This window comes from Paramisgurnus dabryanus, chromosome 12, assembly GCF_030506205.2.
Source record: "Paramisgurnus dabryanus chromosome 12, PD_genome_1.1, whole genome shotgun sequence".
Taxonomy (NCBI): Eukaryota; Metazoa; Chordata; class Actinopteri; order Cypriniformes; family Cobitidae; genus Paramisgurnus; species Paramisgurnus dabryanus.
In genome coordinates this window covers 17072811-17096047 of record NC_133348.1, presented here as the reverse complement: position 1 = coordinate 17096047, position 23237 = coordinate 17072811, and the positions used below count along the sequence as shown (strand labels likewise).

General features: G+C 38.9%; 2 protein-coding genes across 3 annotated transcripts in view; both read right to left on the bottom strand.

The window, feature by feature from the left end:
* The window catches only part of rgs6 (regulator of G protein signaling 6), a 93273-nt gene extending 88339 nt beyond the window's left edge, over positions 1-4934 (bottom strand). For both annotated transcript variants that reach the window (XM_065256906.2, XM_065256907.2), the window contains exons 1-2: positions 4663-4934; positions 1857-1967 (exon numbers count right to left, since the gene is read on the bottom strand). In XM_065256906.2, the coding sequence (XP_065112978.1) occupies positions 1857-1940 (84 nt within the window). In that variant the 5' untranslated portion in view covers positions 1941-1967; positions 4663-4934. The remainder of the gene's footprint in view (positions 1-1856; positions 1968-4662) is intronic.
* Positions 4935-9311: 4377 nt separating this feature from the next.
* Positions 9312-23237, bottom strand: part of sipa1l1 (signal-induced proliferation-associated 1 like 1) — a 111648-nt gene continuing 97722 nt past the window's right edge. The window contains 10 exon segments of the mRNA XM_065255847.2: positions 9312-12132; positions 15758-15836; positions 15957-16059; positions 16649-16763; positions 16765-16823; positions 17241-17466; positions 19100-19265; positions 19848-20069; positions 20312-20748; positions 21057-21154. Of these exon segments, the coding sequence (XP_065111919.2) occupies positions 11989-12132; positions 15758-15836; positions 15957-16059; positions 16649-16763; positions 16765-16823; positions 17241-17466; positions 19100-19265; positions 19848-20069; positions 20312-20748; positions 21057-21154 (1649 nt within the window). The 3' untranslated portion in view covers positions 9312-11988.

Below are 23237 nucleotides of genomic sequence, written 5' to 3'. Positions count from 1 at the left end.
CTGGCGGGCAACTTTTCAAAAAATGGCTGGAAGGGAATGAGTTAAAATGTCTTGACTCTTGCTCATAGACTGTTAAAAAGATGGACGACGCCCATTCTCTCTCTTCCATTGTTGAAAAGTGAAGCCGCCAGGGTCCCGATACGGCGCTGACATCTTGGGTCTCGAGTCCGCGCAGTAGCGATTTCAGGACCAGTCCTGTGCAGTAGTGAGCAGGAAGTAAAGCCACGAAATCAAGGCCCCGCTCTCGCAGAATGCGCATATCACAGCTGTCAATCATGACGTGACACCACCGTTTTTATAACATTAAGTAACTAAAAACAAACTTATTTTAAAAACAAACACTTGAATTTACATCAGCATGATAAAAACTACAGTAAATGACAGAAACCAGCTTCGGAAAAAAGATAATTGAAGGGTAATTAAACTGTTTAGTTGGTCTCAAGTCCCATTGAATAACATGGGGGAGGCGGGGTTTATGACCTATACTGGGACCAGTCACTGAGGGGCAATCAAGATGTTTTGGCTTCACTTTTCAGGGCTTGTGCGGCACGCTTGCATTTGCTAGGGTGCTAAGATTGGAAGGCAAAAACATACCATGATCTCACCCCAAGCTGACATAGTTCAAAACTTTATGGGGCGGTTTCCTGGACAGGGATTAGACTAGTCCTAGACTAAAATAAATGTAAGAGCTGTCCAAACTGAAAACAACTTGCACTGACATATCTTAAAATACATCAGTGCCCTTTGTTTTGCCTCAAAATGCACACAAGTCCTGGCTTAAGCCAATCCCTGTCCGGAAAACCACCCCTATAAATGTTATACATGTCAAACCTCGTCTCATGTGAAGTACGGGAAGTTGATAATTTTGTACAGACTGAAAATGTAGTTAAATTGTAGTCAAAACCTCCATTATGTGAATTTACAATGGATGGTTCACCAACCATTACATTTTTAAGATACACTTTTTTAAATGAAAGTGCTGTAATTGATCAAATCAAAAATGCTCCACTTAATTTTCCATAAAGACTCTGTTGTGGTAGGTCGCAGCCTAATTGGCCCAGCAGAAAGATAGCAAATGGCAAAATACAGCGAGTATAGTTTTGTAGAAAAAGCTAAATGAGAAAATATGACTTGATAGAGATAGAGATGTCATGGATTGCTAGTTCATCCATGCACTTACTGAAATTTCTATGAAATTCATCACTCTCTGACAGCTTCCTTCTCCCTGGAGATGAGAATTCATCTTGAATAGTCCACACAACCGAACACACCAAACGGGCAAATGTCTTTCTTGGTCTCGTAAACAATTTATGGCTTCAAATGCATGAGCAGAGGTTTCCATTTAAAGCCATGGCGTGGCTAATAAACATACAACTCTAAAAGCTATACTTCGTAAAGGCACACTTCAGTTTTCTGTGCGCAGACGCTTATGCAGATTAGGCAACATTCTACAACCAAGCAAAATTTTTTCATTTCAGAATATTAAGTCAATCTTTCTACTCGCAGCAAATGTGAGAGTAAAGAAGAAAAATGTCTATTTACAGTAAAAACCAGCCAAATAACAGAGATAACACCCAACCACCAACAAACTCACTCATTCACATTCAAATCCAGCACTGATCAATATTCATGCATTTTCATTTGTCTGTCCTGCCCTCATTGTATATGTATTTGCTGACCAAATTCCTTTTTGCTTTAAAGCATTAACTTGCTGACAAGAACTTGCAACCAAATCAAATGGCAATTCAGTCAGAATGAATGTAGTGTTCAAGGGTTCCCTAAATAGTCTCCCACGCTTAAACGCATGCAGGCACACATAGAATATAGCAAGTTAATCTTTAAAGGCAATGCAGTACCTTTCTGTAGACAATCATGTTTGGAGAATCCTCATCTGGGTCAATTATTCCTACTGCTCCCTGATCCTGTGAGGTCTGAGCCATGTTAAGTCTCTCCGTCTCTTTCTGTATCTGTGGAGAAAAGAACAGAAAAGATCAGTCATATGAAATATATCCGAATGTGCCACATCCACAGTGTGTTATAAATCTATAGTTATTTAATGATGTGAAGGTAATAACAAAATTTTCAATGTTCAATTTTCTATGAAATATACCTTTAATAAAGCAGCTGGGCTTTTATTTATTTGTATTTATTTATTATTTATTTTCTAGGGGGAAATATGTTTTTTTTATAAATTTCCTTACAACTGAAGATCACAAATCTATATGGTAAATTATAAAATTCATATATTTTTACATTAATTCATATTAGTGCCAGCATCTGGCAACAATACTGACTGCTGATCAGATTCTAGTAAGGGAAATGTGGTACAAAAGTCAAACAGTGTTGCCAAGTCTGCATTTTTATGGTGTTGCACTGTACTGTATAGTAAGTACGTAACCCATACATGCAAAGTAAACGCAAAACATTTTATGTAATGCAATGTATATGTCTTCACAAGGGACTTTCACCGACTAAACCAAAAACCTGTTCAACAGAAAATTTTCAACATATACAGAATAATGTTTATCTACGAGTTCCTATAAAATGCTCAAGGTTAGATATTGACAAAGATTATAAGACTTTTAAAGTTTAAAGATGATATGTATTCTGTGTATACTAGTTTAGAAATCTGAACTTTATTACTTTGTCACTAACTGAGAATTTATTTACTATACTGTATTTCCTACTAACCAATGGGATACCTGGTGACATGTCTGGCACAGGACATCATGTATTTATATTATCTACCCCCTGTATATAATATGCGAGTTATGACTAATACAGAGGTTGTGACTTTTTTAAGATGTCAAATAAATATTTGGTGTTCCTAGAGCACATATGTAAAGTTCTAGCTCAAAATATCATATAGATTGAGGAGCATATTAAAATTGCCACTTTGTACACTGGAAAACCTAAAAGTTAACTCAACTCAAACCATTTAAGTAAACTGGTTGCATTAGTTTTAAAACACATACATTTGAGTACTGTGAACTTAAACAAATTAAGTCAAATGCAGTTATGCACTTATATTTAAGTTCACACTACTTAAATATAAGTGCATAATGCACATGACTCAAGTTCACAGTAGTTAAATGTATGTGTTTTAAAACTTAAATGGTTAATGCAACCAGTTTACTTAAATGGTTTGAGTTAAATTAACTGGGCAAAAATGTGCCGTTTTGGGTGTGTCCTTTTAAATGCAAATAAGTTTATCTCTGCACTAAATGGCATTGCCATTGATAGTGAAGAATAAGGGGTGGTATTATCCCCTTCTGACATCACAAGAGGAGCCAAATTTCAATGACCTATTTTTTCACATGTTTGCAGAAAACGATCTACCAAAATTTTCAAGGTTGATAAAAGCACTGGGGAACCAATTTTAGCACTTTAACATGGAAAAAGGCAGATTTTCCTGATATGTCCCCTTTAAACTCTACAAATTGTTATTGCCGTTAGTGCTACGAAATTGCATAATATGGTCTCTATCCATGAAATGATAATCCTGTTGACAAGGAAACCCGTAGTGCCATAAGGTTTGGAATGACACATGGGGGAGTAATCACCATAATCAGATTGTCTAAACATGCACACACTAGGTCACGGTATTCACACCCTTTCTAGCGGACAGTGGGTGTCAGAGACCTCTACCGTTAACTTGATAAACTGATCTTGGAATGACAGAGTTGCGGTCAATAAATTCTTTTGGATTCAGACACCTCCAATCACCTTAAATCGGTCAGTTCACTGGGTGTCACAGGTTGGAAACACAATAGCTTTCCACTCGGCTAATCGGTTGAGTCGTTTAGGAGGAGATTTATCGAGCACTCATAACAGATGTTAGGAGAGAGGACAACAGATCTGTTTTCAGTTTGAGATAGGGCTAATGGAAAAGGGATGTTGTCATACAGTACACACATATTTATGTACAAATAAAGTGATGCCAAAAGACTCATTAAGATTTTAATTGCAAGATCATTAACCAGTGTTTGTTTGTGTTTGTGTGTGCGCTTGCGCGTGCGTGTCACCTGAATGATTGCTGTACGCCCGTAAGACATAAAACAGTGAATTATATGGGCTGGTGATCTATAAAACAACAAATATGTGTACTTATCTCACTTTAACCGTGAATTTGCTGAGATCTTCCTCGGTGTCCACATGAGGAGCGCACACATAACAGCTGTTAGAGATCAACACCCATTTAAGAGCGAATCTAAAGGTGAACCTGCTATTAATTCGCGCGTGGGCACGATTTCGCCGCATTGCACTACAAAGATGTGCAATAATTAATAAAAAATCTAGAAACAGACAGCTGTTTTAGCGCGCCATCCCCACAGGAACACCGGTCCCAATTCACACAGCACTTCACACACAGCGATGCCGAATATAGCGTCAGAAAAACCCCGTCACGAGAAAGACACATGCCAGCATGAATGCACGCACGCGCAAGCGAGCGAGCGCACAGCAGGGAGCGAGAGAAAACCGAGAATACATCCCAGGGAATGACAGGATGATGATTTACTTCAAACTCCCCAAAATCCCCCCGAAAATCTGTACAAGTCAGTGGTACAAGTTTATAGTGACAAACTATAGACTTCAAAACAAAATCACACTTAAATCTTTCCCTCCACACAAGTAATGAGTGAGAGAGAAAGAGAGCATTACCTTAGTAACAAAGTGCCGCCGCGTCAACTCCTCGCGCTCGATTTCACCTCCTTAGCAACCAGAAACGAGCAGGTTCATGGTCTTATTGGGATTGAATGAGTATGTAATAATAATGCTGGTGTGAGCAAAATGAGAAGTCTATTAAGAGATAAGAAGCTGTGTCCTGCCTCTCTCTTTCGCTCGCGCGCGCGCGCTAACTGGATCCCAGCGTGGGTGGTCGCTGCGTGGAGTGAAGTGTTCAGGTACAGTGTGAGGATCCTGGCATGCGTGCGGATGAGTGTGAGGGAGAGTATCAGATGAAGAGAGGGAACAGAGGGTGGGGGTTTTGGGGGTGGAGTGTCTGCCTCAATGTTGTTTCTGACAGGCAATTTTGAAACGTGTTTAGAGAGCTTGAACTGGCTGTAGAAAGAGACGAAATAGAGAGTGTGTATTTCCAAGTATGCATTGGCGAAGACATTTTCCTCAGTAGGACAGAGGGATTTTTGACTTCAAATATTGTTGTGGACAATTGGGGGCCTTTGAAGTCATTTCTTTACTCATGATTTCTACCCAATAAAATATTCTAGAGCAGTGGTTCTCAAACTTTATCAGCGTGCACGCCCCTTGTGTACAGTGCATCCCTTCATCACCCTCCAAAGAAAATGTATGACATAAAACATTTCAAAACTTACAATTTGAATAAAACAAAACATATAAACCCCTTCAGACTCTGCGTCCAGTGGGATGGACATCACATGTGTTGTGATTCAAACCAATAAATATGCTAATTAAACATATAAAAAATACTGTCTGAAGGGGTTAAATTATACAGTGTATTGCTGTTGGTTAGTAGCCTTATTTTTCCAAGGTTTAATTACACAGAATTTATGATAAATTAATGTTTTTTATACCATGGGTCTGTTGAATGCTGTATTCTGATTGGCTGAGAAATGTTCCTTAGGTATGCATTAATTTCTGATAACCGCACACCTAACTTATCAAATGTCTTAAAAATAGGCACCAGAGCAATGTTTGTGGTAACAGTGGTATAAGAGGAATAATTGACCCAGGTTAATGACATTATATTATAAGTAAGGAATAATTGACGACGGGCCATTTAATTATTTGAAAATAATGCACACCCGCGGTGTAACGGCGGTGCATTGCACCTTGGGTGTGCATTATTTTCTTATATTCAATGGCCCGTCGTCAATTATTCCTTACTTATAATATAATGTCATTAACCTGGGGCCCCCCCAGGGGGCCACAACACTGCCCCCAGTTTGAGAACCACTGTTCGGGACAACAAACACTAAACACAGATTATTTTGTTGTCGTTTAAGTTTAGTTTAATGCTTGTTTCTTCATATCTGAAATAATTTTAAATCCCTTTGAGGCCCCCTTAAAAGTTTGGCCCCAGACCCTGGTTGACAACTACTAGGTTTATTGATAATCAAGTCAATTAAAATACTGAATCCAGTCAGGTTGGACAGTTTAAAATTAGGGAAGATCATATTTTCGGTTTATTTATTTACTTTTTAACCAAGGCCAACTTTGGTGTTGCACATTAAGGGATATGGACCCTATTCACTTCTATAGTACGAAAAAAGAATACTATGGAAGTAAATGGGGTCCACGAACGGTTTGGTTAAAAACATTTCTCAAAATATCTTCCTTTGTGTTCATCAAAACAACGAAATTTATACAGGTTTGTAACAACATGAGAGAGATTAAATTATGGCAGAATTTTTCGTTTTGTGTGAACTATCCTTTAAAGTCCCCATTAAATCAAAATGGATATTTTTGGCTTTTAGTAGGCTATGTATATGTTAGCTCTAATGATATCTATAAATATTGACAAAATTCTCATTTAGAAGATATAAGCACTCAAAACATACATTCTCTTACTTTCGCCAATACAGATCAATAATTTGTATGACATCATTCTGCACTTCTGCAGCTTCTCATTAGATTTCAGGATATGGGGTAACCTAAATGCCATGGCAGGATGAGCAACTCGATATGTCCCATCCTAACTTCTACCTTCTATTAACCACTTAACCTAATTTAGCAGAAATTAAATCAAACAAACATGCCAATTTCAAGGCACATCAGTGCATCTTTAAATGAGCAATAAGACTGAATGCTGTCCCGAAAGCTTGCTGTCATCGTGGCCAATAAAAGTTGATTATTCACGAACAACACCACATTTATGTGCAACCACAATCTGAATCTTATTATATAGAAATATGTGAAATGTGTCAGGAGCTATACACACAACAATCTGTTTTTGCAGATTGTCGTTCTCCAAAAGCACAAGATGTATTGTCCACCAGAGCCTTTTTCCCCCACATATAATTGGGAAACTGTGAGCGTGAACAAGCCTATATTTTGTGTTTATTATATCTGGCCGTCAATATTAGCATTGGTAAAAAAGATTTGTTCTCTCCCCTGCAAGTAGTATACGGTTTATTCATCCACAACAGCATGCGTCCCATAGAGACTTTCTAGACAACACAGCATGGCTTCTCTCACTTGGTGGTCATTTCTCAAAAAGCCTGGATGTCCTTGCAATTTGCTTTTTCATTTGTTTGGAGCAGTCATATGTACAAATACGATATGTGGACACACACACTTTACTTTTTTCTAAGTGGCTCTTACTGTAATTGGCCTTCTGGCACTACCCACAGGGGAGTGGATACCCACAGGGAATCCCGATGAAAGATTTACTCAAAAATGATGCAATAAAGAATGATTTACAGTAGCAAAGTATACCTTATTATAACTTTAGAATAAGTTGCATGTACATTATAAGTGACTGTATCCGATACAACTGCGAATATCTATACCTATGCTGTTGCTCAAGAACGGTCTATTTCCAGTCGTAATGTTTGTGGAGAACACTCGTTATCAACCCCTGACCAAATAGCAAGTAGGCCTACTCGACCGTGTAGAGAGAGCATCCAGGAAAAGTGCTGTTTATCAGTAACAGAAAGTGTCCTTTATCACATACTCTAACCAGCTCCTTCCTGAGCCCCGTGTGTCAACACAGCTCTTACCCTATTTTTGGGGCTCGCATTGTTTTAGTCAGTACTTAAAGTGGCACCGCAACTGTATTTACACAGTAGTATACTCTGTGGTCATGCCGAGGTTAAAGTTTGGTCGTTTTCAGGCTATAACGCAATAATCTTGATTTATGCTGTGATATAAAACACGGTTATTCCAAACAGCATTAGCACATGAGTTCGGACGGTTGCTTCCCTGAAATCAATACCATCAGAGGGCATTAGGGAGGAGTAATTGCTCATCACGTCTGAATCACAAATGTATTCGGTCAAGCACTCACTCACTCAAAGAGCCATGTATACACATACACGGCCATAATGGACATTGGCGCATAGCAGACATCAGCACAAATTGACAGTATTTGAAACCCACCCACTCCAGGCCAGATGAATTATTCAGAGATGCAAGAAATGCACAGAGGTGTTTTCCTATCTCCTGTAGCCTAATTGCTTTGCATTGAAGTTCATTTCACAAAATCCGTTTTTCATATACAGACAAGAAATGTTTTTCTGTTGAACTAGCTGGCGAATATGCATATGGATTCCCATAGCCTGCATTGAAATCATGAAACCAAATAGTGCAAGTTGCAAAAGGGCCATTACATTTATAGCACATTTCTTTCTTTTCTTACCAAAGAGATGCACAAAAAAGGGCATATGTATGTTTAGCGAAGGTTTTAAAATTTAAGCCAATGTCAAATAATATGATACCCATGCTGTACAGATGCAATAGGTATTGCAGATTAGGCAGAAAGCGTATTTTTTATACCACCACTTTAAAAGTTCATAAGCTCATTTCTTACAAATAAAAAAGGGCTCATCCTGCTGACATTCGCACAGGCTTTTGAGAGCGTTTTTAACAGCCGGCACTCTTTGGAAGAGCTCTAAACCCTTTGCTACAGCAGATTTATTTCAAGTGCATAAATCTTTTTTCGCTATTGCATTGTTTAACCCAAGTTTCAGAGCAGAGGACATTCCACTTCAGTCCGGGTCTATGCACTCAAGTCTTCAACTTGCCCTTTTTCAATAGTCTGGCGCAGATAATAACAGCTTTGACATTTGCTCACTCGAAAGATCACTGGAAAGTCAGCAATGTCTTCTATCACGTGTGAAAAATGCAGCAAGGTTATGTGACTTCACAAGCCTGGGCCGTAATCGACTGCGGGAAGGAGATGCCATTTACATGCTTTTCCATGTTGGGATAAGTATGTGACCCCAATTCAAGATAATTATGATTTGGAGCATCAAAGTTTTGATTTCACTCATTTACTCAATATTAATTATATTATCGCAGAATGTTTTTTTACATTATGTTAAAAACTAGTAAATCACTAAATGAAATTATTTTAGCTGGGTTTTATGATGTGACCACACTGGCCTTGGCCATGAGAGGGTTAACGTCAATCTAAGGCAGATCAGCAGGAGGACGTGAGGAGCCCTTGGCAATCCAACCCTGCTCTTCAACAGGCTTTGCTGATTACTTACTGCAAGGTGCAATTATCCTCGCCGTTACCGTGGCAAAAATCAGCAGCCCCTCCCAAAAAAGCACAACATTGATGGAGAAGCAAAAAAATGCAGTATAAATAAACACAAAGAGACATGGGATGACATTCAACTATGGCATTAAATTTAATTTATTGGCTCAGAAAGCAATAGCGGATTACACCTCATAGAGTGGGCGGCGAGCACGAGCGATCAAGTTGAATATGAATAATTACAGCACCTCGAATCAAGTTTTTATTATTATTATTTATTTATGAAACCTTAATACTGTAATCACTGGAAATCATCTCTTTTTAAACCTCTACACTTTACAAAGATGAACAGCATATGTAAACAGTACTTTTTGTTTGTAGTCATAATGCTCCTTTTTTTAAAAATGTGCACATCATCTTTAAAGTTTAAATGGGAGAATATATGGAATAACGTCTAATGACACGATATAAAGAGATGCGAGGCGGGAAACGACTCATCTCTTTCAAAAGAGACTGCATACGTAAGAACAAGAAACAACATCAAGAGCCATATGTTTATGCATGTCCATAAACCAACAGCAATAGATTTATACAAAATAAAAAAAAAACAGTGCAAAGAAATTTAAATCGAGCAACTAAAAACAAAATTACAAGACGTAAGAGAATGGATAATAAAAAAACATTTACATTCCCACAGTCATTAATATTTACCTTGAACAAAACCATCTATGCGTTTAAAAATTATCATAGAGAAATGAATACCGGAGGGAACGGTATATATATATATATATATATATATATATATATATATATATATATATATATATATATATGAGATATAAGAAAAGCAATCATATTTTCTTCAGTCAGTGAGTTTGATGTTCTTATTACACCCACTTGACCGAGCGAGCAAAATTGGAAACAAAAATCGAAAGCCGTGCAGGAACGAAACTAACAATCTCATTTTTAGGGTCATTTTTGTGCAGGGAGCTTTGATTGTGGCAAAATGTTTAGCATTCTTGCTCTGTCGCTCTCTGCTGACATCAGGAGGCGATTTCTGAGACTCTTCTAATGATTCCTAGAACAGAATCGATTACGACTCACTGGCTCACTGACTCGGATCGAAGTCACCTCCAGATCCACTGTGCAAATCTTCTTCATAATACGTAAAGTATCCAGAAATCGACTCCGACTTGAGTACTGAGAAATTGGCTAGTGCTCGCTGAACAGTATAAACAAGCCCCGCTAACTAGAAAATGGAGATCTATACTACTGTATGTTATGATAGAAGCAGGGCAGGAGGTTTGGTCTTTAATGGCTGACCTAATGCCACTACGTTAATGTGAGGAACTGACAACAAGAGCAAAGTGCTATTACAGGGTGTGAGATTACTGTTCAATGTTATTGATCTCAGGCAGTGAACCCGGTTCATTTCTCCAGGTTTCATCGCTTATTATTATGCAATGTCAGCCACACGGGAAAAAAAATATATTCACGGGGCACCTGAACACTGTGTATGCATGTTCTGCAAGCAGGCTGTCGTATTTTTCATGGGAGCTGGGTTGAGGCGCAGCTCCCATGAAAGGCTTCTCATACTTTTATTACGTCAGTTTCATCCGTTTTTCTCAAAAAGGCACCTCCTCTTATCCCTGATATTAAACCCGTGTGTCTACATCTAATCGTTTTTCTCTTGTCTAAAAGTTTCCAACACTGCTGTTTGTATGAGTGTCTGTATAGGCAACATGGAAACAAACTGGAAAAGATCAGAGAAGTCACTTATCACCACTAGATGGCACTAAAGCGATACAATAGCAGACTAGGGCACCACAACTCGCACAACTAAAGATACTGCAGATCAGGCAGAACTCTACTAAAATGAAGAATTAAAACAAAATCCAAAGCAAGTGAAATCCCCTCGCTAAATAAATGCTATTCACAGATGTCCGTTGTACTGCACGCATAGAGCATCTTAATTATTTACTCGTAACATGAAATAATGAAATAAATAACTGAACTGTTCCCAAAAATAAGACTTGTCCTTTAAATCCACATCGGCATTTTCGGAGACTGCAGAGTCTTCACTGTTCGTACCGCAGACGTGTAGTTGCTTTACTTGAGAGGAATCAAGGCAGGGTATTGTCAGAAGTTACGTTTTGCTTTAAGTCCTTCAGTCTATAAGACAAGGATATCGACTCCCTGCTATTGCTTTGATTGATGTTGAGACGTAACATCACAAATATTGACTTCATTATGAGCAAATCACTTCATGCCACCTCGGAAACCTATCAAAATCCATCTTTTGAAATGCAAGCGGACGTGTAGTTGGTATTGTAGATTGATTCGTCACAGCATGCGGATAGGCTTTACACAAATTTGTTTGCTGAACGGTTGGGGGGAAAGCACAAATTTCGGCTCAAAATTTCACAGATTCATCAAGGCAAGTCTTCAACTTGCTTTCTGATTTAATGAATTGGGTCTGCAGCACTGTCCAAACAACTAAAACGGGACGTCAGGTTGTCGGTCGTAAGCAGGGCGTAGGAGAAACCAGAATGGACCAAATGGGCCGAATCAGCCATAGTTGCAAGTTACTCCTGCGGCTTTTCTTAATAGCATCCCGAGGGATCTGGAGGGAAGTCATCACGAAAACGAACCCTCCTCTGACTTTGAGAGTCATGTCAGTGTCGGTTATTATCAAGAGAGTTTGCGATGTTTGACAGTTTGTGGATTTTCATGTGAATATCAAATAACGTTGAGTTTATCCGGTGGTCTTCAAATTCCATTGATCTTGCCTGTCTTCTGTAGAAGCCTCAGTTTAGATCGATGGTGTTGAAGACCCACTCGGTGAACTTCTTGAGCTTGGCAGCGGAGCTCTGCGACTCTTCCTGCAGCCTTTGATTGTCTTCCCAAAGCCTTTTAATTTGCGCCTGCAGTTTCAATTTCTCTTCCCTTTCCTGAGGAAAAAAAAGAAAAATGAGCGCCAACAGAATATCATTAAACAAAAACAGAACTCCTGTTTACAGTGTGATGTTAAATACAACACAAAAGCATAAATATACTGGTATATATACACAAGGTGTTTGCGTGGTTTATGGTTAAAAAACACATTTTCCACATACTGTACACTTCTTGTAGCTCCAGATATACTGCTATCCTCAAATGCATTGGTTTTATACAAAACTCATCTATTTGAAAAGCGCTCTGTCATTGATTGGCCAGCTAATCTGTACGTTGTGATTGGCCAGAATACCTCTGACGTCAGCCGGAAATGTGACGCGTCTTACCATGTTTGAAAGATTCACAATGCAATGCTAACAGGAGTTAACTTACAGTCTGTGAGTCAAAGCGAGAGGAATTTTGATAATTTTGGTCTTGTCCACGTCAACAGGCTCAGGAAGCAAACTGTTGCTTACAATCCATGTGTTTGTTGTTTGTACAAATTAACGTTGGAGACGATAACTTGCGTCATCATTTACTTTGGTGTATGTACCTTTTGCATATCATTAACATGTACTAATACACACTTACACACCAAAGGAAATGTAAAATCGTGAATCGGACCATAGGTGCTCTTTAATGACAGTTCAAAGTTGTATTTTACACTGTGTCATTGTTGTTATTTTGGCTTTTGATTGGTTGACAGACGGTCCATGGTAAAAATGTATTTTCTATAACAGCATAGCTTTGAACTTCTTCTCAAAGTGCTGACCCCATTACAGTTCCATACCTTTTTACATTTAAATTGCTGCTGCAAGGAAATAATACTACTACATACAAGCATGTTTAAAGACTGAAAACATGAAATATTCTTTGAGATAAACATATTAGATGTGTTTAGATCATATGCACATGTGTATATGATAACTATAGTAAAAGTTAACTAATTGACTATGGACTGTTGCATTTAGGCAGATGCTTTTATCCAAAGCATTGGCACCTGAGGTATGGCTTAGATTTTAATAATTCAACGGCCCGTCGTTATTGCAAAAATGCAAAACCCTCTACGTGTGTCTGAAACGTTTTCTTGTAAATTAGCTTTTTTTATCAGACTCATAATCTGGTATTTATAAAATTACCTGAAGCCGGGATTAAGCAGATGTAAGTATTCGGAGCATTCGGTTAATATCATCATCATCATCTCATTTTTGATAAAGGTGGCATTTAGAGGCTTTTGCATCTGAGCTCCGAAATTATTCCTTTTCTTGTTTAAAGTGCACCTAGGGTTAGGGTGTTTCATTGCTTAAAACAAAGCTATTTTGTGTATTTGGTATAAAACAATGTGTTTGCATGGTTTACGGTTAAAAACACATTATTTTCCACATACCGTACATTTTTGTAGCTCCAGATATGCTGCCTTCCTCAAAGGCATTGATTTTGTACAAAACTCATCAATCTGAAAAGCGCTGTGTCCCTGATTGACCAGCTAATCTGTATGCCGAGGTGTAAAGTACTCAAGTATTTTTACTAGGGCTGTCAATAGATTAAAATATTTAATCTAGATTAATCACATGAGTTAACTCGCGATTAATCGCAAATTAATCTCACATTTTTATTTGTTCTAAATTTATCCTAATTTAACACTTTTCAGGTTTTTAATACTCTAATCATATATACATATATATAGATGTTTTATGCAAATGTATGTTTACACCAGCCTGTTTAAAACAGAACCATCAAGTCATTGTTTTTGTATATAAATTTTCCATTCAGAGGACCCTTTTTTTTTCTCAATTTCTGTTTGCTGCTGCATCATTTGTGACCTGTGCAGTCAGAATTAGCAAATTTTCAAAAATAAGTTAGATATTTTGACATTCTCTATTAAAACATAGAACAATGCATGCAAAACAATGCATGATTTGTTGGAATATAACAAAACATGACAGAACTACACCTGTTTGAAGTTGACGGAGTCAGCAAAGTGAAATTACCACAAAAATGACCACATCCATACCTTAAAATCACTGGTAAAACTAATACATTTAGCACACACAAAGCAAAAACATCATCAATATATGTTAAACTTTTTTTTTTATTGTTTGATTGAGACAGACAGCCAAGATCTACTGGATCTAATATAGTGTAACACATTAGTTAACCAAACATACACTTAAGACATAACAGATTATCCTACCTGCCTGAATTCTTGTCAAAACAGATATTTTTAAAACTGTAATTTTGTGTTGATGTCTATATATCGGGGTTGCGCACTCGCGTACCTGTGTGCACGCGCTTCAGATGTAAGTCAGCATGAGGAAGATCGCTTTTAAGTCTTGTCGCTCTTAATAACTCTTAATCAGGTCCCGAACTTCATCTCTCTTAATAATTATTTTAACATCAAGAAAGTCCTGCACTCTATTTTAAATTCATGCATATTTAAAACGAAACCAAATTAGACGCATATTAGAATAAGCATTAGGACGGTAACGTCACACCTCTCAGAAAACGCACAAATAAAGATCATTTCAGATGTTCAACGAGTATTTAGAGTGTTGGATTTGCTAGACGAGAGCTTAATGTTCTCATTTCTATGAAAACCTCCGACTCATTTAGACAGCACGGGTCACAGGCTGTGTCTCAGTTCATCCAGATATGGGCTAGACCAAGGGTCAAACAGAAATTGCGCGTTGCGTTAATCGTCGTTAATAAAATTAGTGGCGTTAAAATGAATTTGCGTTAACGCGTTATTAACACGTTAATTTTTACAGCCCTAATTTTTACTTTACTCAAGGAAATGTTTTTTCAAGTATGTGTACTTTATCGGTGTGTTTTTCTTGTCTTTTACTTCACTATATTCAGACACATAACTTTATACTTTTTACTCGACTATCAAGTTAAATAGATTAAAATCTAGTACTAACTTATGTATCATTTTATATTTACTTGAGTAAAATACTCAAGTACTAGACTTTTTTATGTAACTTAGTATTAAAAGTTATTTATTGTGAAATGTAGTGGAATAAAAAGTTTGATATTATGCTTTAAAATGTATTAAAGTAAAAGAAAAACACCCCGATAAAGTGCAGATACTTAAAAAATTTACTTTAATAAAGTAAAATACTTGAGTACTTTGCACCTCTGTACGTTGTGATTGGCCTGAATACCTCTGACGTCAGCTGGAAATATGGCTTGGATGATAGTTGCTCTTTAAGCACCAGAATTAAGGTTGCACAATTTTGGTAACTTTCCAGTTTATATTTTATGTTTGTATATGATACAGTTTGTATAAATTACCCCACATTTCCAATGAATCCAATGCAAACCTATTCAGAATACTGTATTAAAAAGATAGCTCCCCCAAAAATGTAAATCCAGTCATCATTTACTCACTCTCATGTCACCTGTATACATTTTTTGTTCCAAACAGAAGCCCCATTGACTTCTATACTAGGAAAAAATAATACTATGGAAGTCAATGGGGCCTCTGATTGGTTTGGTTTTAACATTCCTCAAAATATCTTCCCTCAAGTTCATCAAAACAAAGCAATGTATACAGGTTTGTAACAACATGACAGTGAGTAAATGATGACAAAAATTTCATTTTTGGGTGAACTATCCCTTTTTTTTATTAGTTTTCCTCACCTTCTTCAAGTCCTCTTGCAACAATTTCACCAAAGCCTCCAGCTGAGAAACCTTCCCACTGTAGCTTGTAGGTCCCTCACTACTAGAGAAGAACCGTGATGAGGGACATAATGGTACATGACAAATAGCATTGCTACTGTATATAATAAATAACAAAGATTAATTTGCTAGCGTGTCAGTAAGAAGGTGCAGAATGTACCTTGGTGACAGTCGGGAATGGGACACTGATTGAAGTTCAAGATGTTGAGAACTTTCTCCTCTCTGACTGACGTCCTGAGAACTAAACACAAACCCTCTCTGGACTGAGAGGAGAAGATAGTGATGGAGAGAGAAGAACGATAGACAGAGAGAGAGAGAGAGAGAGAGAAAGAGAAAGAGAGAGATAATGAGAACCATAGTTCATTTATCAGTACTAAAGGTGGTATAAGCTGTAAGATAAGCAAAGCCCTAAGGTTAAAACAACCACACGTTCCAAACCACAATTTCACATCTGTCCATCAGTGTTTAGCATATTACATTGATTAGTTGAGCTGGCATAGACTTAACAAAACCTGATGATCCATGTTATCCCTATATGATCTAAGAATGTCCCAAAAACCATCTTATGTGCTTTAATGGAAGAATGGAAATCTGAGCTTGTGTAAGTAGTTAACACGGTCAGTGTCAGATATCAGCTTGTATAAGATTAGATTCAGATAAAAGTTTGAATCTTAACTCCAAGTTTTGTTGCTTTTCCAAGTTAAAATGGGAAAACTAATATTTTCCAATAAGATCTTGAACATTGAGATCCCACGATGGTTTTAACAGAAACACAGATGATAGATGTGTGGATTAAAGCGTGAGGCTGTGATAGAACTTAGGGGAAGATAAGAAGAAGAGAAATGGGCTCACTGCGCTGTGGTCTTCTCTCACCCTCGAAAGCATTAGCAGCATCCACGAGGTGGGTCCAGTCCAGGCCGCTGTCTGTGTCCGTGTCCGGGAGGGGCAGGAGACCCAGTTCAGGCGGGTGGCAGCCTATGCCGCTCGTGCAGGTCTGCTAGAGAGGTGTCAGACGCTGAGAGGTCACCTAACACATAGCCAATGAGAAAACATGAGGTGGCGTGTGTGTGCGCGTGTGTTTTTGCCTAGTTACCCAAAGCTTGTGAAGTGTGGATCTTATACAACATAGCAGACAGGTTAAGGGAAACAATATTAGGTTTAAAAAGACAGTTAGACTGAACATCTAAATGAATTGTTTTATATAAAAAAAATTTTTTTTAATCAACATGTATGGCTAGGTTTTATTTGCCATACTGAAGTCATATTGACTATTTTGATATTTAACAGCACATTTTTGTCAATTGGAAAACGTCCCAATTCATGTTTCTGGTCCTTATTTAATCTTATTATATGGAAAACTATCACCAAGAGATTCTTCGTAAGTATCCGTAAACAAAGTGCCACCCTGTAATAGTAGTATATAGTACCCAATGATTTTACTCACCATGCATCTTAATGCCCATTTTGTAGGAGGGTCTGCGCAGTGGAGCCCCACGGGTGGTTGGAGATCGTGGAAGGGTGGAACAGCTGAAGAGCACGTCACTCGCTAGAGCCTGCTCCAAAATGGAGTCTCCCAGGGACGGCAGCCTTTGACCCCGGTATATACTCTCATCTGACAGGGTGCGGTGTAGAGAACGTCGCCCTGAGGTTGCTGGACTTGAGGAGGAGGGCTGCAGATACAAAGAAAGAGGGTGACCAACGAGTGACTGATTTGAATTTGTCTGTGCTTCATACAGGTATAAATGGGCTCCAAAACCTGATCTGATCTTTCAAAACAAATTCAGAAACAGTTAAAATTTGTGTGACCACGCTGTATTTATAGTGAAAACAATACTGTAAAACAAGGCAAAAGCCAATCACTACATTTTAGATGTCGTTTATAAAATAACTTCCATATGATTAGGGGGGGGGGGGGGGTAAAGCTATTTCATGCATTCTGACTTATTAACACAGTTTAAAGGAAAACACCATCGTTTTTCAATATTTTACTATGTTCTTACCTCAACTTAGACGAATTAATACATAGTATATACCCATCTTTTTTTCAATGCGTGCACTTTTAATCTTTGTACAGCGCCTAGTGAATGTGTTAGCATTTAGCCTAGCCCCATTCATTCATATGGGGATGAATTTAGAAGCCATTCCCTATTTAAAGACTGTTTCATGAGTAGTTACACGAGTAAGCATGGTGGCACAAAATAAAACTTTTGTTTTGAGCCATAGGAATGAATGGGGCTAGCCTAAATGTTTACACATTCAAGAAGCGCTGTACAAAGAATAAAAGTGCATGCATTGAAAAAAGAAAGGTATATATTAATTTATCTTAGTTGAGGTAAGAACATTGAAAAACAAAAAAAATTCCTTAAAGAGTTGTATTCATCATCATGCTAAACATAGGCAAAGTGTCAAAAGCCCAGTTGGACGTATGACAGTATTTCTGTGCTGAATGCACTTCACCAAGGTTTGTACAAGTTTCGAAAAGTTTTTGAACATGAACATTCATACGTAACAATCTTGTTTTATTCTTTTATGGGCAATTTCAGTGCTGGAAGTACAGTGGAAGTCCTTATATGGGCACTTTAACCAGAATAGCGCATGCATACACCAACCAAGAGCTGACAAAAAATCAACACCACCAAAGAAGTGTGTTGTTGTTTGTGAGGCAAATTAAGGCTTTTCAGCTTCCCAATGAACCCAGCAGTATGGAAACAATGGATATAGTTTGTTAATCTTGGGTAGCAGTGAAATATTTGTGTGTTTGTTTAACGCTGGATTTTGTTGAAATGGGGCGGTCCCAACCGGATCAAGATTCACAGAAATTCGCAAGTAAAACTGCATCAACTTTCTGTGTTTTGTTAGAAATTGGCACACAAGTGCATATAATGTAAACAACACGAACATAGTAGTGAATCATAAGTTATCCAGAGATAGTGAGATAATGTTTTGTGTGTTTGTTGCTTGCTCGTGACTAGCTCCGCCCGCGGTATGCCTCCAGGAGCTCAGGTTTATTCGGAAAGAATCAGCAGATCTGCCTTTTAAAAATCTGATAAAACTAAAGACTGTTTGGATATATCAAGGATGTAATACTACTATATAGGTACTCAAGATTAACCTGAGATAAAGATTTCACTGACCATTAAGGATATGCCTGGAATCTACGTGATAATTCACTATGGATAAAAGTATCTGCTAAATGAAGATCTGAATATTTAAAGCATCCAGTAAGATGACCTTGCCAAAAACTCCAAAAAGGGAACACCTCACTTCATGGTACCATATTGGTTGTAATGATAAACTATGTACCTTCTCCTTGTGTTGTTTGTGTTGTTTGGATGGACTGTCTATTGTGATGATTTTCTTGAGGTCCTCTTCCATTGTGGATTTGCACATAGCTTGAGGAGAGTGCAGATCTCTAAGAGAAGGTCTGGTCTGAGATAATCCACCATCCGGTCCTTCACCAAGAGCTCTTCTGGAAATGACCAAAAACACTGCTATTTACCCTATAAATAAATAGATCTGAAATATTAATTTTACTACAAATTAATTATTTAATTGAGAATAGAGAGCATTAAGATACACGAAACTAACCAAGCTGGAGACTGGATAAAATGGATAACATCAAACAAAGTTATTCAAAATAATTAGTATTATATACAGTTTAGTAACATTGCAGAAAATAAAAAATACTGCAATGCCACAACTGACCAATCAGAATCAATTATTCCAAAAAAAAATAATCTGCACTGTTGTACTCTGTCTCACCAGAGGGTGGCGTACATGTATCAGTAAAAAATTAAATAGCCACAGAGAAAAAAGCAGCTCAAATCTTCTTTTCCCTAACAGCTTACGCATTATTGAATCAGAAGTATAATAACAGACCATTGCCTTTACGGAGCCAATACACCAAAAAACAAATGTACATACATATTGTACTCTTCCCGCAGTATTACAACTCCTCCACATGTTAAACTTGCAAATCTTTTAATCCTCTCTAAAATCCTAAATATATCCTAGCCATCCGTAACCCCTACAGCCAAGCTCCCGCACTTACTTGCGTGCATCTCCGAAGTCCACCGAGTTAATGGTGCTGCCCGGTTTCCTCCAGCCAATCAAGTACTTGCTAGTGGCTCCCTGACGAGGATAGAAGCTCTTGGGGCCGGGTGACACCGAGCTCTGGGAGGAAGATGAGGAGGGGGAGGTGGCAGAGGAAGACTCTTCACGTGGGGAGCTGTGAGTGGAGCTCATGACCGCAGGGCTGACGGAATGACGTGTGCTGAGGGAAGGCCAGATTTACATTTACGCATTTGGCAGCTTTAATCCAAAGCAATTTACAGTGTGTTTAATCTATACATTTGTGCTCCCAGTTGAGCTACAGAAACACAGCTGGTGTGTTTTATGATACAAATGCCTTATAAAAAGAGCACAACTTGCACGCCGTTATGTTTGATATAAGAAATATGATACAGAAAAAGTAGCAAATACCCCAAACTAGTTAGAAATGAAATCCAGTATTACCTGGAAAAGGAGGCCATGTCGCTCAGACTATATGAACTGCCATCCCTGACCAGCAGGTGAGTTGGTGGGCTTCTGGTAGTAGGTGGCACGTCCGCAGGGGACACCGGGGACTCCGCAGCAGGAGGAGACCTCTCAAGTACCCTACGGCCACCCTCTGTAGGGCTGTGCCAGGGTGAAGCAGTCCTCTCTCTGGCCCCAGAAGCTCCCACCGCCAACAGAGAACTTGAACTCCCGTGAGGGGGAGCGTAGGACGTGGCGTCAATTCCACTGTCTGCTGAAGCTCCCTGCAGGTAACCGCCACCCAGACCGTTGGGCTCGGAGTCCGGCTGGTCTCCGAGTCCTCCGCCAGTCAGATCATACCATTTATCATCACTGTGAGCGCCACTAGAGGCGGTGCTGGAGAGGGTATTGCTGCTGGAGTGGGAATATGGACCTTCCTAATGGGAAAGACAAAGAAAATAGGCATTGAGGAGATCATTATATTTATGCATTTGGCAGACGCTTTTATCCAGGGTGACTTACAGTAGGCATACATTTTGTCTGGGATCGAACTCATGGCCTTTTGAACTACTAACACAATGCTCTACCAATTAGACTTCAGTATTCAGGTCATATTCAGGATTAATTATACCAACTAAATTTGTACATGTGTCCCTGCAGAAAATGTGGTCGTACTTGTGCACAGTTTGCTGTTAGAGTGCAGTAAAGGCTATTTGTGTTGATAGGAAGTTGTTTAAAACCTCACCTGGCTGCCTTTCTTGGGGGACAGATGAATGACCTGCTCCTGCCTCTGGATACGTGGGCCACCCGAATAGGAGGAGCCAGATTTAGTGACTGGGGCATCTATAGCAGGTAGTAGAGGACATGTGTTAAGAATGAGTATTAAAGAACGGGACAAACAATATTTATGAACATGTATACTTGAAGTGCATTCAAGGTATATATGATGTCAGTATGTGTTCCCTGGGGATTCAAAACCATGACATTTGCATTGCTTACACAATGCTACAGAAACACTTAATGGATAAAAATACTCTACTAGTACTAGTAAGTACCAAAAAGGGACACATTTCAGACTCATTTATACAAGCAATGTTATATTCGCTCGCTCTCTTGCACATGCACGCACTCCCTCCAACTTAAGCAGATATTGATAGTACCTTTTTATTGGAAGCTTTACTGTCTTTCAGAAAATTTGACAATGTGATTGCAAGACATCTAACTGGTTTACACTCACAGGCCTACTGCAGTAATCGCCACATTTTTATTACAGGACATTGAGTGTAAAATAAACTATTGTGTAATTGTTGCCTGTTATATAACAGCAAGCATAAAAAATAGATAGCACAAGCAATTAAAAAGCACTGCAGTAGAGAAGCGCAGAGAGAGAGAGAGATGGCCAGCAGCCATATCACCCAGTAACCCAAGACCGGTTTCCTTCTTAATCTAAGTAGGATTGAGCCTGGTCAGTACTTGAATGGGAGACCTCCTGGGAAAACCAGGTTGCTGCTGGTAGAGGTATTAGTGAGACCAGCAGGGGGTGCTTATTCTGTGGTCTGTGTGGGTCCTAACACCCCAGTATAGAGATGGGGACATTATGCTGTCAAAAAGCACCGTCCTTTGGATGAGATATTAAATCCTGACTCTATTTGGGGTTCTTAAAAATCCCAGGATGTCTTTCGAAAAAGAGTAGGGGTGTGCCATGGCATCCTGGCCAAACTTGCCTATTGGCCTACTTATCATCCCCTTATATACTAATTGGTGACATTGTCTCCTCTCCACTAAGGGCGCACTCACATTATCCAAACCAAACCAAACCAAGCCCCAGCGCGATTGTCACCTCTCCCTACTCCCCCAGGTGCACGCACTCACACTGTACTTCTTATCGATCCGAGTCCGGGCGCGCTTTCGTCATTAAGATGCGATTGTTTTGATAAAAGCAGGAAGTAAAGCGCTCTCTTAACACTGGAACCCACCGTAATGATAAGTCTGTGTTTTTTATTCGGAGTCGTTCGGTGCGCGATTACAGACAGCCCTCTCACATGTCATCATATTGCTTAGTTGATCTGTCACGTGTGCAGCTCGGACATTCACGTAACCCCGCTGCGCGCATCAAAAGGTTTTTACGGAGGCAGATGAAGGTGAGTGGTCGCGCAACTGACGTCTTCACCTTTTGAATCGCGCTCAGGCGCGAATGCGCTCACACCACAGCCTTCCGCGCCTGAGCCCAAGTGAACCGCGCTCCGGCCCACCTCTGCAACCCGGCCGCGGCGCGATTAATCAATCCGCGCCCGGGCACGGATCAGAGCGATCACACTAGTCAAACAAACCAGGCTTTGGGGGTCAAACGCGCCCGAGCACGGTTTGGTTTGGATAGTGTGAGTGCGCCCTTAGCTGGTGTATGATGGGCGTTCTGATGCAATATGGCTGCCGTCGCATCATGCTGCACATTGGTGGTGGTTGAGAAGAATCCCACTTTCATATGTAGAGTGCTTTGAGTGCTGCAGAAAAGCACTATAGAAATGTAACCTATTATTATTTATTATTAGAAATATTATAAGCAGACCAATGACTTATATTAATGTATTTGTATTAGCAGAGGCTTTTATCCAAAGCAACAGTGCATCCAAGGTCAAACACTATACATCCGGGCTCGTATTCACAAAAAATGTTACCTTACCGCTAGAAGGTCTCCTAAATAGCATCAAAAGTTCTTGAGCTAGAAATCATACATATATTGTAGAAAAAAGTATCATGATGCCATATTCAAATAAGGAGTTTATAATAAAGAATGTCATAATTTTTAATTTAAGACTGTAAAATGTAGGTTAATGACTGTAAATGCAGGTAATAATACTTAAACAAGTGAATGTTTATCTAATTTACAACCTTTTAAATATCTGCATGTCATAAACAATTTTCAAAA